This window comes from Eumetopias jubatus, unplaced genomic scaffold (assembly GCF_037043125.1).
Source record: "Eumetopias jubatus isolate StellerSeaLion01/CBP00866 unplaced genomic scaffold, mEumJub1_p1.0 scaffold_13, whole genome shotgun sequence".
NCBI lineage: Eukaryota > Metazoa > Chordata > Mammalia > Carnivora > Otariidae > Eumetopias > Eumetopias jubatus.
In genome coordinates this window covers 26183079-26199031 of record NW_028274819.1, presented here as the reverse complement: position 1 = coordinate 26199031, position 15953 = coordinate 26183079, and the positions used below count along the sequence as shown (strand labels likewise).

General features: G+C 36.2%; 1 protein-coding gene across 1 annotated transcript in view; it reads left to right on the top strand.

The window, feature by feature from the left end:
• PDHX (pyruvate dehydrogenase complex component X) overlaps window positions 1–15725 on the top strand; it is a 66758-nt gene extending 51033 nt beyond the window's left edge. Inside the window, exons 8-11 of the mRNA XM_028087754.2 lie at window positions 3815–3873; window positions 7210–7368; window positions 11838–11902; window positions 14734–15725. Coding sequence (XP_027943555.2) covers window positions 3815–3873; window positions 7210–7368; window positions 11838–11902; window positions 14734–14992 — 542 coding nt within the window. The 3' untranslated portion in view covers window positions 14993–15725. The remainder of the gene's footprint in view (window positions 1–3814; window positions 3874–7209; window positions 7369–11837; window positions 11903–14733) is intronic.
• The last annotated feature ends 228 nt before the right edge of the window (window positions 15726–15953 follow it).

Sequence of the window (15953 nt, the reverse complement as noted above, 5' to 3'; positions counted from 1 at the left end):
CCTTTGAGTTCTGTCAGTTTTTACATCATTTTGAAGATCTGTAATTAGGCACATAACACATTTAGGGTTTTGATGTGTTCCCGATGAATAGATCTATCATGGAATGTCCCTGTCCACTCCTGGTGTAATCTTTCTTACCCCAAAGCCTTCCTTATCTGATATTGATACGGTTAGTCCAACTTTCTTTGATTAATGTTTTTATATCTTTTTATATTTTTTTACTGCTAACTTATCTGTCTCTTTGTATTTAAACTGACTTCTTGCAGACAGCATATAATTTTTCTTTGTTTTTTGTCTAATCCTATACTGTCTTTTAAGTATTTAGACCATTCACATTTCATGATTTTGTCCTTTCTTTTTGCTTTGTACTATTTTCCTTTGTACCATTTTGTCCTTTGTTTTTATTTGTCCCATCTCTTCCTACTTTTTTTTTTCCCTGTTTCCTTGTCTTTTTTGGATTGGTTACTTTTTAATTTTTTTTCCATTTTATTTCTGTTTTACCTTTCTCTCTCTTTTGTGGTGGTTTCCTTAAGGTTTACAGTATAATTCTTTAACTCATCACAGTCTACCTTCAGATTTTTATCACATCCCTTCATGTATAATGTAAGAACTTTACAACAATATATTACATTTTCCCCCTTCTATCCTTTGTGCTGTTATTGTCATGTTTTATTTCTACCTATGGTGTAAGCCCCAGCATATATGTTTGATGTTTTTTGCTTTAGAAAATCAACTGTGTTTTAAAGAATTTTAAAAATGAGGGGCACCTGGGTGGCTCAGTAAGTTGAGCGTGTGACTCATGATTTCAGCTCAGGTCATGATCTCAGTATCATGAGATCGAGCCCCATGTCCAGCTCTGTGCTGAGCATGGAGCCTGCTTGGGATTCTCTCTCCCTCTGCCCTTACCCCCTGGCTTGTGCACTTGATTGCACATGCTCTCTCTCTCATAAACAAACAAACTGTGTTTATCCTGTTTGGGTTTCTCTCAGCTTCTTGGATTTGTTTGTTGTCTTTCATTGATTTTGGAAAGCTCCTGGCCATTAGTTTTCACTATATTTTCTGCTCCATGTGTTTTATTTTTGGAACTCTGATTATAAATTTTCAACTGTTTGAATTGTGCAAAGCTCTTAGATCCCCTATTCCTTTTTTGTTCATCCTTTTTTTTTCTCTTTGTGTTTCTGTTTGGATAATTTTTGTTGATCTAGCTTCAATGTCACTGACTCTTTTCTCAGCTATGTTTAGTCTGTGAAGCTTAATGAAAAATTATTTATCTTTGATTGCATGTTTTTTCCCCCTAACTGTCCATTTGAATGTTTTTAGAGTTTCCATCTCTCTGCTGATATCCCCATCTGTTCATACGCATTGTCCCGTACTCTGTCCCATACTTTCCCGTACTCTGACAGTGGTTAATCATTTCATGTGTTTGTCCTTCTTCAGAGGGGAATCCTCACCCTTGACATTCAATTCACTTGTTTGCCTTGTAACCTCAACTCCCTAACAGGCTCAAGAGAAGTTACGATTTTGTAACTTCTCCTGCGTTTTCCCCTACCCTATTAGGGTGGGAAAAACGTTCTCTTGTGGCTTTCTACATCTTAAGAGACAACAGGAATGATATTTCAGCTTATATACAGACTTTGAAGAATTCATATGATGACAACCTGACAGCTTTTAAAAGTTCAAGGAAATAAATGGAAAGCTTACTTCAGAGAAAATTAACAATATTCAAAAAGTTAATCCTGGAAGCTCCCCTTATAGGTTTTAAGTGTACCTGCTTAGTCATGATACAGAGATCATTAGGGGAATAATTTTCCTGGTTTCTTCCATTCATGAGGCAGAAGAGAGTACTATTTCAGTGGAGAGATGGATTAGTTTAGTATCTTTTTGTTGTCCAAGTTTTGTATGTCCTTGCAACTGGGAAGTCTTTAGGGGGTCTCCAAAGAGCCCCCATTATTTATCCCCAGCCCTCTTTCTTACGTAGTTATATAACATTCTGTAAGCATGTTTATACTGTTTTGTAATGATATGCAAATGAAAATATTTAATATTCCCTCAGAAACTATTCCCTATTCTTCTCAGTGTCACCAACAGTCTCCTTACTATATATTTGAAAATTTCCAAATAAAGAGTTAAAAATAAAAGATCTTGAAAAAAAAATCTCCCTTGTACTTTTTTGATTTTCAATGCCTGTTAGAAATGTCATGTGAGAAATTGGACATAGAAGTCTGAAACTCCTGATGCATCAGGATAAGAGGTAGCATTTGAAGGAATCATCACCATATGCATGGTATCAAAACCATAGAACAGAAAGTTCTTGCCTGGGAAGATGCCACCATTAAGAGGAAGGCATGGAAAATGAGTGAGTGGTAAAGAGTGGAAGAAAACACAGGAGAGTACAGTGACATAGAAGCCAGTAAGAAAAAATGTTTCATGATGAAGAAAGTGATCAGCTCCAGAGTACAAAATGTTGGATATGATGAGGGCAGAGAATTTAGGTGAGCACTGTGGATTCTGGCAGTAGAGAGGGAATCATCAGCTGGTGGGTGGTTTGGGGTTTTCAGTGTGGCTACCTATAGATGCTAGATAAAGTGTGAAGGAGGTTGAGGGAGCCATGAAAGGTAAGCGTAATGGGTTCATCAAATATGTCCACATACTTGAATTTATGCAGACCATATCTTTTGTATGTGGTTATCATTAAAATTCCGTAAGCACTGGAAATCCACTTCTATTTCTACTCCTAAAGGGGTTTTAAACAAGCAAACAAAAATATTTATATCTCTGGAAATCTGGATTGAAAGAACTAGGAATTGGATGAGCAGGTGGTGGTTACTATGACAGTTTGGCAGTATTTGGATTTATGGTAATTCATCTAATGTCTTTCTGAAATCCCCAGCATGCCATTGGAATGAGCTATCATTCATGTAAAATTCCATGATACTATAGTAACAGGATTTGTGTATCTTGCCACATACCATTGACTAGATCTTGATCTTAAATTTTTTTTCTTGAAGCTTTTGCAATAGAGAATCAAGTGTAGTTTACATTTTTCAACACTTTCCTACCCACCGGGAAAAGCAAAAGTGTAAATCAAATGCTTTCATTATGATCAGCTCGGTGGGAAGGGAGGGGACCTTAGCTTTATCTTGAAATCATTATGTATACTGGAAGGAAATTGATTCAAATGGAATCACCATAAAACTAGACAGAAAACCTCATTTTGTTCATTGCACTAGGACCTGTGCCAACACTGCTTCATCTTTGGCTTCACTATATCCTGTTTTGTTAAGTGAAAAAGCAGCTCGGTGGTCTTAAATTTTTTTCGTACACACTCCATTTGTAAAAAATTTCTCTCTCTAGATAAAGGTAGATATGTAGATAGATACAGATATCTTTAAGATGACTTAATGTTACCACTATTCTAGTATAATCAGTATAAAGCATATGCAGAATAAAGACATTTGAAAAGGGTGAGAGAAAAAATGAATCACCATAGACCATTTGTGTTTTTAGAGACATAGGAGTTGGTTCCTTTCTTTTAATTACAGTTATAATGTGCCCTCCAGGTTCTCGTATAATATCTGAGCAATTTAAAAGAATTGTAATCAAGGTACAGAAGTAATCTTTTACATTTATGGTTAATACTATTTATGCAGAACCTCATATAAGTTTTTCTAATTGAGGGACTCTTACTAAGTGAACCAGCAAAAACCTATAATATTTTTATGATAATTTGTTAATGAACAAGTTTGAAATCATAATGGCCAATGTTAAAGTTTCATTATGAGCGCTAATTTTGATACGCTTGGTTTTCTTTCAGATGACATTAAAGTATCAGTGAACGATTTTATCATCAAGGCTGCAGCTGTTACCCTTAAAGTACGTAGCAGACCCCAAATCATTTCGGCTTCTACAGTGGTCTCATGTCTTGGGATTTTCATATGATAAATAGAACTGTCATTTTTAAGTCACAAAAATTGTATAATTTTATTGCTAAAAATATTATATCATTTAATCTCACTCCCTCAGTTTTACAGATGAAACTGAGAATCAGTGGGCCTTACAACTAATTATAGCAGAATAAAGACCATTTATTCAGCAAATACTAACTGATCCCCTGTCATGTGCTGAATACATTATAGGCATTTAGAGAAACAGTAGGAACAAAGCCTACATGTTCTCTGCTCTCCTGAAGATTATAGTGTAGTTGAGAGAGACCAGTATTTGTCAGATAGGCAAAGTGCTGAGGAGGAAGAGAAAGACCCTGCTACAGAATAATAGGGGTGTCATGGTGCACACAGTTAGGCAAGGAAGGCCTCTCTGGCAAGGTGGTAACTGAGCCAAGTCCTGGAAGAGAGGGTGTGAGAGCTATCAGAAGAGTGCACCAGGCAGAGGGAACTGCAGACAGAGGCTGGGGCAGGGGGATACTGCCATTCAGACATGGCGCCGGGGATACTGTTTCTGGAGGAGAGAAGGTAGTGGATGAGATTAAACAGAAGAAAGAGGAGTTGTGAGGGCCCCGAAGCCGGTGAAGCCTTGGCGGCCATGGAAGGACTGGGGATTTTATTACGAAGGAGAAGGAAGCCTTTGGAGGGTTTTGAGAGAGGACTGACATCCTACTTAAATTTTAAAAAGAAAAAGACTGTTCTGGTGCTTTGTGGAAAACAGCCCACGGGGGGCCGGGGGGGGCAGCAGTGCCCTCTCCGGGGAGGCTCTGGATGAGGACAATGGTTTGGGGTAAGGTGGCAGCTAGCGATGAAGCTGGGCTGAAGGTGAGACTTGGGATACATTTCAGAGGTAGAGCCAACAAGATTTGCTGATAGATTAGATGTGGGGTGAAGGACCAGGACTTTGGCCCAAGCAGTGGGAGGTGTGGAGTTTTCCACTTACTGACATGGGGAAGGTGGGAGAGGAGCAGGTTTGAGGTAGGAGTCTAGAGTTGGATTTGGATCTGAAACCCAGGCTTCCTGCCTTCTTGCTCTGCACCGTTTTCTGTCCTGTCTTTCTTTCCGTGACTAGGCTATTTTTCTGGATCACTGCGTGTTAGGTGCTATATTTAATGTATATTTATAAGGAATTTATTTTTATTTCTTGAACAATACAGTAATAGAGAATTTTGAAGTCACACATTTTCTTAGCCATTCATATATAAGTGTTCGTATGGCTTTTGTCTTTTGATCAAATAATACTTTGAATTATATTAGTGATTTTCTAATTATGAATCATTCCTGCCCTCCTTAAGTGAATTTCTAGTGGACATTACATTTCATTTTCATAATTTTGTATCAGGAGCCATAAGTAATTGTAATTTACATTTTGTGCTAGTTTTGTCAGGCTTTTCTTTTTTTAAATCAGTGGCTTCTTAAGTGAATTTGGATTCTTCCCCCCTTTCCTTTCTCTGTGCTTATTTCAATATTATAAAGGTTTTTATTTCTTGATGCTTTAAGGAATTCACCAGTAAAAATATCTGAGCCTAGTTCTGTTTTGAGGAGGGAGCCTTGGCAACTTTCTCATTTTTCCCCGTAATTATTGAGCTGTTTAATTTTCAGCTTTTTCTTGAATCGATTTTGGAAACATATATTCCCAGAAAAATCACTCATTTCATCTGGATTCCCAAACTCACTAGCCCAGAGTCATTTAAATTTGCTTCTTATAATATTTTAATATTATAATCCTCAGTGTTGGCATTATGCTAAACTCTGTCTTGCTTTTATTATTGCATATGGGTGTTCTCAGTCCATTTATATTGTTGTGCCTTATGTATTCCTTCCGTCATTTCCTTACCTTTAGATTGGAATTATATTAGACTTTGGTTGAAAATATTTTGTTAGTAAATGTGAATGTGTAATTATTGCAGTTATGAATATGAATAAGAAGGTTTAAGTGTATGAATTTTCCCCTGACTACAACTGAGGCTACATCCCATGGGTTTTTGTTACATAGCTCTGTAATTACATTTATTTGCCAGATATTCCTCACTTGGGAGGGTTTTTTTTTCCTCTTTTACTTTAGTGTTCTCTATGAAGAATTTAAAATCTTTGGGGGGGTGGGATTTCACTGTTAATTATTTTGACATAAGCGAGCTTTGATTACTTTGAATGAAGGAGCCTTGAGAGATGGAGAAGTGCAAAGAACAGATGGAAGCAGTGCAGTGGAGGGGCACCTGGGTGGCTCAGTCGTTTGAGCGTCGGACTCTTGATTTTGGCTCCGGTCATGATCTCAGGTTGTGAGATTGAGCCCCGTTTTGGGCTCTGCGCTGGGTGTGGAGCCCACTTAAGATTCTCTCTCCCCCTCTCCCTCTGCCTGCTCCCCCACCACTCGTGCACGTGCTCTCTCTCTTAAAAAAAAAGAAAAAAAAAAACAAGCAAAAACAAAAACTATGCAGTGGGAGTGAACATAGCAGGACGATGAGAAGCTCAGGTACGGTGGGGAATGCATCTCCAGGGAATGGTCAGAAGTACAGTTAGGTAGGCTGTTAATCAGAGCAAAGAATTTGTGAGAAGAGAAATTTGTGATTTCTGTTTTTCACCATCAGTTTCTCTATGATATTTGGCAACAGTGTCGTACATATTGTCTCCAGGCGTTTACTGATTTCTTCTGCTCTTTTCATCTTCCATGTAGTTGTATGTATGTTAAATACAAGCATGCTCAGACATTTATCATATGCTTATGAAGCCTAGGAAATCTTTCTTAAAGAGGGAAGTCACTTATTTAGGGTTGGATGGATCTCCCAGGGCTGCACTAGAAAATTGGGCTTTCTACATTGCCACCAGAATAGTATGATTGAATCGTTACCCCGTCCCCTCCCCTCCTCTCCTCAAGGCCATCTCAGTCAGCATATGAGACAGGAAGTATAACAAATGTTAAATGCTTTTTAGCAATCAAGTTTAACAAAGGGAGACCTTTTTTTAACCATGATTTATTGTAAAGAGATCAAAACATGTACATCAGCGTTTCCTCAAGCTTGCTTCAAGAAACATGGTATGTTTATTCTTCCTGAACATAGAAGACATTTAACACAGAGATCCAAACCATTGTTTCAAACCAAATCTTCATTTACTTGCTTCTGTCTACTACACTCACTTTCAAAAATGCATAATAATGCTATTTTTCTGAAACCACTTTGGCCTAAAGCTGCTTTTTAAGAAAATTGAAAAAATAATAATAAAGCTGCTTCTTTAGAGTGACATGTTTTTTTCTGGTTCTGTTTCCTAGCAAATGCCAGATGTTAATGTAAGCTGGGATGGAGAGGGCCCAAAGCAACTGCCCTTTATTGACATTTCAGTGGCTGTGGCAACAGATAAAGGTTTAATTACACCCATCATAAAAGATGCTGCTGCTAAGGGTATACAGGAAATTGCTGACTCTGTAAAGGTATGTCTTAAATACTGTGTTTTCAAAATGTTAGTATTTACTTTCTGGTAAAGTCGTGACATCATCTTGTCACACTATATGGAGGTTTTTAAGTTTTAATCCAGGTATGACCTACTTTAAGAACATGTAACATTCAAGAGTTCAGGAAAAAACATACAGCTAAATGAGGATCAACTGTATTCCAGTTATAGGTGAATGCTTTATTTCCCAAAGTCTAGAATTCAACTCTAACGATGGTATTTTAGATGGTTTTAATGTTAAAGCTGAAGCCATATTCCTATGCAGGTGGTAATGGAAAGACCTCACTGTTCACAGCGTTTTATTCTTCAAAGTTGTTATATTTTATTCATTTCCTCTCTAGAATTGAGACCACTAAAAGTACTTAATATTCCAGAAGCAAAAGTAGGGAATTTTTCCTGAGTTTCTTTAAAAGCAGTTTTTATAGCTCTAATATGGAGGAGTCCGATTTTCCCCCAAATATTCCATTGAATCGGCAGGAACGCAGGCAGTAGGTCAGCTCTGACAACCACTATCATTTCCAAAGGTACTTTTTGACAGAAGTCTCATGGCTCTTATAAGAGTGTTAGAATTAAAAAATTTTAGGTGCATTTAAGTAAGTGATTCTTTTCTTTTTCATTTACCAAAGAGCAGTTGTATGTATAGTGAATGAACCAGTTATAAGGAGGAATTAAAAGTAGAACATAAGATTTCTTTGGAGAGCTGACAGTATAATATACATGCGATAAAGTTGCCCAAAATACATGAACACAAATTAATCTACTTTTAAAAGCACACCCTTGGAATCTTCCAGTTAGATATAATTAAGGGTGACCTTAGTGGAATAGACATGTTTAGGTCTTCACTCCTCTTTGAAAAGATTTGCAGTGTGTTTTTATAGATAAAAATGTAACTTTTTCTTAATTGAGTGGTGGTATTAATTTGGTTCAAAAGTCAAAGTAATTAGATTGGTTTACTAAGGTAAGTTATGTGCCTTTTGTTCATCAAAAGTTTTCAACAACAATGAGAATCCGTGTATTTTAGTGTTTTTGTGAAATTCAAATGAGATTACAATTAACTATAGAGTTAGAATTTTCATATATATTCCTTATTTTTAATATTTGTACGTTATATTAAATTTTTAAAATTAACCATTCCAGGAAGGTTTCTTTGACTTTGATCAATTTACTAATTTTACTATGATAATACGTAGTCTGTTCCTCGTATCCTGGAAGAACCTACATTGAGGTGGTAAGGAGGCAGTGTGAGCAGCCTCTCAGCGATGGGAAGGGCAGTCTTAACCCTTTGGAATGTTCCATGGCCTCTCTGGTGGTCCTCGAGGCTTTCCTCTCATTCCCAGCAATCCTTAAGGTTTACTTCGCTCTGGTTACTCTGTGCTTCCCATTCTCCCTGCTTCTCTCTCCCACCCTGCTGTCTGTGATGAACACTCCACTCTCTGTTGTTCTTAGGATATACCAGCCATTAGGCTAGGCACTTTATTTAATCCTATTAGCCCCCCCCAAAAAAAAATTAAAAAAAAATCCTATTAGTCCCACATTATAGTTGAAACCTTAATTTCCCCATTTCAAAATTGAGGAAACAGAGTTATAGTGCCTTTAGGAAATTTGCCCAAGGTGATGCATCTAGAAAGCAGTAGAAGTGAGGATTTATTTAAATCTGGGCATTTCTCAGTTCAAGTTCCACTTTCTTAGGCCTTCTGTGGCTTCCATAGCTAAAGTAGCTTCCTGACATTACCCTGTTTTACTGTCTTTATGCAGTTGATCCGTCTTTGAGGTTACCTTGTTTATCTGTGGGTCCTTCTCTGTTCTCTCCTGTCTGACATTGAGGGTCTTGTCCTTGCCATATAACTAATTCTACAAGAGTGCGTGGAAGATCATGGATGTTCAGTAAATTTACTTTTTTGATTTTCAATAAAAAAATCTTACCGAGATTAATTTTTAAAGGAGTTTGTGGCTCTCTGGAACTCTCCATCTGTGGACCCAGGTTAGAATACTTACACTAAGTTTTTACTTCTTGACCCTCACAAGCCTCAAGGATGTCATTGTGTGGTACTAAAGGCATGCCTCAGCTGAGTTCAAGTTTGTATTCCCTAAATATAAAGTAATATAGTAACAAGCCTTAGATTCCATGTTATTCTTAATTCTTCATTAACTTTAACAGTCTTAAAAGACAGAGGTAAAGTTTTCCTCTATTTACGCAGTAGATTTTTAAAATGAATTAATAAGGAATGTAACATATTTTAGAAATATTTGCTGGTCATCTTATATTACATCCTTTTAGCTGGAGGCTTCAGATAGCTTGTGCTTTGATTTTAAGTTTATATTGCTGGGAAATCCCAGTGAGAATTAGCAATTTTTAAAACCAGTGGTCCTCAGAATTACTCTTATTCCAAGCTTTTAGAGTTCATTGGTAGAAATATCCTGCTGATGTGTTTAGGGTCTACAGAGGTTTTTTTTTTTTTTTCCTTTTCTTTTCTCTCTCCCTTTTTTTCTTTTTTTAATGTGGGCTTGCAATCCAGTTTTTTAAATGAATGTCTGTGTTATTTGTTTTTAGCCTGGTAACTCAGCAGGATTGTTGAGATCATCTGCCTTTAAAGAAATGCCTTTCAAAGTTCATATGATACATGCCTGTTTATATCATGTGAACAGTCACATTGCTTAAGGCAGAAAAAACACATTTGTAGATTGTCCTCTCTATTTCTGATAGTCCAAGGACCACACAAGTCTAAGTTCATCTTTTCAGTTTTCATTTTGGATCCAAGTAGTTTTATAAATAACTACATCCAACTGGTATAAATATGTAGTTTTCTCAACTCTCAGAAAGTCACAGTGATATGTTGAGATCATTTTTAGACTTTTAAAGAATGTTTTTTTCAAAAATTAAGTCCTCTCTGGTTTAAAAAAAATTTCTTTTTAGATTTTATTTATTTATTTGAGAGAGAGAGAGATAGTGAGAGAGAGCACAAGTGGGGAGGAGAGGGGGAAGCAGGCTCCCCGCAGAGCAAGGAACCTGATGTGGGACTCGATCCCAGGACCCCGGGATCATGACCTGAGCCGAAGGCAGACGCTTAACCAACTGAGCCACCCAGGCACCCAAGTCCTCTCTGGTTTAAAATTTAACAGTTGTCAGGGCGCATGGGTGGCTCAGTTGATTAAGTGACTGCCTTCAACTCAGGTCATGACCCTGGAGTCCCGGGATCGAGTCCCGTGTCAGGCTCCCTGCTCAGCGAGGAATCTGCTTCTCCATCTGACCCTCCCCCCTCTCATGCTCTCTCTCTCTCTCTCTTATTCTCTCTCTCTCAAATAAATAAACAAAAATCTTAAAAAAAATTTAAACAGTTGTCAGTGGTGATTGTAATTGTACCCATGTAAGCTGTATAGTACCGAAAATTAAGCCTCAGATTTATTTCATCTCCTCAAATGACAATAGTTTCATTTTTCTCTTCTACTCATAAATTAGTTCATTATTAACTTTTCATATGTAATGACTCTACCTCCGTTCCTTTGTTTTTGAAGCATTCAAAAATAAAAATTAACCTAAGTGTGGTTAATTGCAAGTGCAAGTAAAGGAAAATTTAACTACTTAGTGTCATTCTCAGAGTGTCATCTGTTTTTCCCTCTGTCAGTTCTTAGAAATCAGTTTTGCCAATAGTGATATGAAATTACTACATTCTTCTGTTTCTCATGGCAGTGCAAATTGAACTAGCTCATTCAGGAAATGCCTCAGCTGTAAATCAAGAACCAAGAAAATGTTTACGTTCTAGGGCTTTATATAATTCCACTTCTGAAAATTTATATGAAATAATTGAAAAACCATTGAACCAAATTAAAACACTGGGGACATGACTGAATTGTGGCAGATGTAGTCTTTAGAATGTTAAGCAGACATTAAAAAACCATTTATAAAGACTAACAACCCAGAAGATGCTTATAATATTGAGAGTGAAATATAAAATTCTACTTTTTTTTTTTACAACTCTCTGAAGTTATATATATGTATATGTTATATGTAAAAAAGAAGCAAACATTGAAAGATGAAAACTAATACATTGGTTGTGGGTTTGTTGCCATTGAACAACTATTTAAAAGCTACCAAGTTGACAAGAATGGCTTCTAATATTCTGTGTCTTACAAGAAAAACTCTTACAGACAAATTTCACTGTATCTATAGAAAACACTGAAACATTCTGCATAGTAATGGTGTACAGGGTAATTCTAATACTTGAAGAATTTTTAAAGGGAAGTAATTTTTGTAGAGTTTCAATTTACATCTTCAGCTTCTTAGACTATTTGCGCTCTAACTTGTTCATTTTTTAATTGTATTAGAGACAATAAAGTCAAATCAAGGCACATGAGAGATGAGTGTGTACTCTCTACAAGTATTTTAAGTGACAAAATCAGCCTGTAACATGGTATTGGTTGTCATGCTGTATTTGTGTTTTTCTTTCCCAGACTCTATCAAAGAAAGCAAGAGATGGAAAACTGTTACCTGAAGAATACCAAGGAGGATCTTTTAGGTAATATTTAAACTTTTAATTATCAGTAGCATCACACAGGTATCAGACCTAGGAGTCTGTGTTGATCTGTTTCATTTATTTTTTGAAACAATTTTTTTAATCGAAGCAACGTATCAGGGCTAGTAGGAACCCATTAGGGTTACCTAGTTAACCCATTCAGGTATTCTCAGAATGACATCCAGGTTCTGAAACTTTAAAAAAATACATATTTATAAATACAATACGTTTATAAACCTCAACTTTTTCTACTTGTGATCTCTTATTTTAAGGTACTTTGGAGGAAAATATTAATACTTAGACCCTTTAGTTATCATCAGCTCTGTTTTTAAGTGTCACTTATACATGGTGTAATATACTGAGTACAGCATGAATGTTTCAAAAAGTGGAGAAACCTGTGTAACCAACCAAAGCAAGATATAGACCATTACCAGCATCCTGGAAGCTTCCCTTTACCCCTTCCTAAGTATCCCCCTTGCCAAGGTAACCACTCTTCTGAAAATCATCACCATAGATTTGTTTTGCTACTTTTTTCTTTATATAAATAATATATATTCCTTAGTGTCTGACTTCTTTTACTCAATATTAATGTCTGTGAGATTAACCACGTTGCAGTGTGAAGCAGTTATTTATTATTGCAGTATATAGTATTTTATAGTATATTGTGTAAGTATGCCAGTATCCATTTTACTCTTGGGCATTTGTCATTGTTTACAGTTTGATGCTATGACAAATAATGGCACCATGAACATTCTTATTATTAGCATCTTATGGTGAATATATTTGTTGTATAGATCTGCAAGTGAAATCCCTGAATTAAAAGTGTTAATGGATACTGCCAAACAATTTTCCAGAATGGTTATACAAATTTATACTTCTAGTAACAGTATATGAGAGTTCTCATTGCTTCATATTCTCACCAACACTTAGTAATGTTAGGTTTTATTTTATTTATTTATTTTTTTTAAAGATTTTATTTGTTTATTTGACACACAGAGAGAGAGCACGAGTAGGCATAGCGGCATACAGAGGGAGAGGGAGAAGCAGGCTCTCCACTGAGCAGGGAGCCTGACGCGGGGCTCGATCCCAGGACCCTGGGATCATGACCTGAGCCGAAGGCAGTCACTTAACCAACCGAGCCACCCAGGTGCCCCAGTAATGTTAGGTTTTAAATTGTAACAATTCTTGGAGTGTGTAGTGGTAGGTACTCTTTGTGGTCAGGGAAATACAAAGCCTTTTGAGTATCTGGTAACTTACCAGATAAAGTACCTGTTGATGTCCTGTGTCCATTTTTAAAAATGATATGTGGGGGTTTATTTCCAAATACACGGACCTTTATAGGATACATATTATTTCAGATATCTTTTCCCACTCTGTCCCTTGCCTTTGGAACTTTCTTCATGGTGTTTTTAATGAACACAAGTTCTGAATTTTAATGAAATTCTATTGTTAGTACTTTTTTTTTTTTTACAGCTGGTACAATTTGTTCTATGTGGAATTATTGCCTATCCCAGAATCATGATGTTATTTTTCTGTGCTATTTTCTAGAAGCTTTATAACTTTTCACATGTAGATCACAATCCATCTAAAACTGGATTTTGTGTGTGGTATGAAGATAAAGGTCAAGATTCTTTTTTCCCCCCTATGGATATTACATTGACCCAGCATCACTTATTGAAAAGCTTACTCCATAGCACTGAGAAAGTGACTGTGTATGTGTTTGGTCTGTTCTGTGTTCTGTCTTCAATTGGCCTATTTGTCCATCACTTGCTCGATACCACTAAGCTATAACTTTTGATATCTGGTAGGGAGAGTCTTCTAATTTTGTTCACCCTCAAGATGGTCTTTCCTGGCTCTTTATATTTTCAAATAAATTTCAGAATCAGCTTATCACTTTCCATATACAGACACATACATAGAAACCTTGCTGGAGTTTTTTTGTTGTTGTTGTTTGTGTTTTTTGGGTTTTTTAAAAAGATTTTATTTATTTATTTATTTATTTATGGAGGGCGAGAGCGCAAGCACGAGTGGGGGGAGAGGCAGAGGGAGAGGGAGAGAGAATCTCAAGCAGACACCGCGCTGAGCGCAGATGTATGGCTCGAGATCCCACGGCTCTTGAGATCCTGACCTGAGCCAAAATCAAGAAACCTTGCTGGAGTTTTGATTGGGATTGCATTAAATCTTTTGATCAGTTTGAGGATTCAGTCTTTACAGCATTGAGTCTTCCAGGCAGTGAACATGGTATAAACCATTGTTCAGTTCTTTGGTTTCTATCAGTTCTGTTTTATAATCTTCTATACAGAGGTCTTATATTTTTTCATTAGATGTATTATTTCTTAATATTTGGTTTTTGCTACTACTATAAATGGTATTGTTTTAACATTTCATTTTCTAACTACAGCAACCTGTATATAGACATAAAATGGATTTTTATACTGACCTTTTTATCTAGTGACTTAGCTAAATTATGAATCCTACTAGTTTATCTGTAGAGTCTTAAATTTTCTGTGTACACTCACTTAGTTCATCTGTGACTATTGACTGTTTTATTTCTTCTTTTTCTTTTTCTTTTCTTCTTATATTTATTTCTTTTTCTGTCATAATCCACTGCTAAGGACTTCCAGTTCATGCTGAATGAATGTTTGTATTAGATACACTATTTATATGTGTGTTGTTTTTTGATACTATTGTACATGGTATCTTTGTCTTTGGTCTTTGAATAACTTGGTATAAGGTTCTGTGTCACCATTTTTTAGTAGAGTAAAAACATGCTTCCAGGAAAGGCTTCTTTGATTGAGGACATGCCACCTTCAGAGCTTTTTGTTTTCCCCTAGTATTTCCAACTTGGGCATGTTTGGCATCGACGAATTTACTGCAGTGATCAACCCTCCTCAGGCCTGCATACTGGCCGTTGGGAGATTCCGACCTGTGCTCAAGCTGGAGGAGGACGAAGAGGGGAATGCCAGGCTGCAGCAGCACCAGCTTATAACAGTCACGATGTCAAGTGACAGCCGAGTGGTGGACGATGAACTGGCTACCAGGTTTCTTGAAAATTTTAAAGCAAACCTGGAGAATCCTATCCGACTGGCCTAGTCCTCCAAGATTAGAAGTTGGTCTTGGGCTTAGTTTATTGTATAGCTGTTACCAGAACCTACACTATAGGAAAACAATTAGGTATATAAGCGTGAAGTGGGTGAGTTGTTTATTTATTCAAGGTGAACGAGTTTGGCCCGAGTTGTCTTCATTTTCAGTTTGGGTTTAACAGTATAGAAATAAATAACAAACTGTAACTAATAAAAGAGAACATTTGGTTAGATCCATTTTTAACCTCTGGTGCTCGATGTAAATTAAATGTTTGGCTCATTTGAGCATTTTAGACTATTGAGAATGTATGATAAATTATAAAATTGAAAAATTGTTAGAACTAATTATGTTGAAATTAGAAGCGATCTTCAAAGAGAAGCCCATCAATTTAAGCAGTGGGACCTCACTTTTTATAAGCACTACTCTAGATATACTTGAACAATTTAATATGTACAGTTTATTCTGGAGAATAGTAAATAAGGATCACATTTATTAGGGGTTATGGCAACATTATTGAATTTTTTATGTATATAAAGCCATAGGTCTTAGAGTGGTTTCTGTCAATCTTATTTTTCACTTCTATGACACTGTGAACTTCTAAAGAGGAAGAATTAAGTCAAAAATAAGAAAGAGAGACCAAAAAATTTTTTTCAGTACTAAACTATAGCTAAAATATCTAGATTTTCTGAAATAAACTGTTCACCTTCATATTAAGTTGGAATATATTAAAATAAATTATGCTATTTCCTACCAAACATTTTAAATTAGTGTTACTTTAAACACAAAATGTTGGGGGTTTTTAGTGCATTTTAATCAAGTTTGTATTGTGCAATAAAATGTGAGAAAATATAAAAATTTCTATTGTATTTTAAATGTTAGGACAAAGAAGTTTAGCAACACCTTGAAGTAGGTTAGTAATTTGCTTGGAACAGCTTATAAGGAATTCTACAGGAGGAAAGAAAGAATTTAA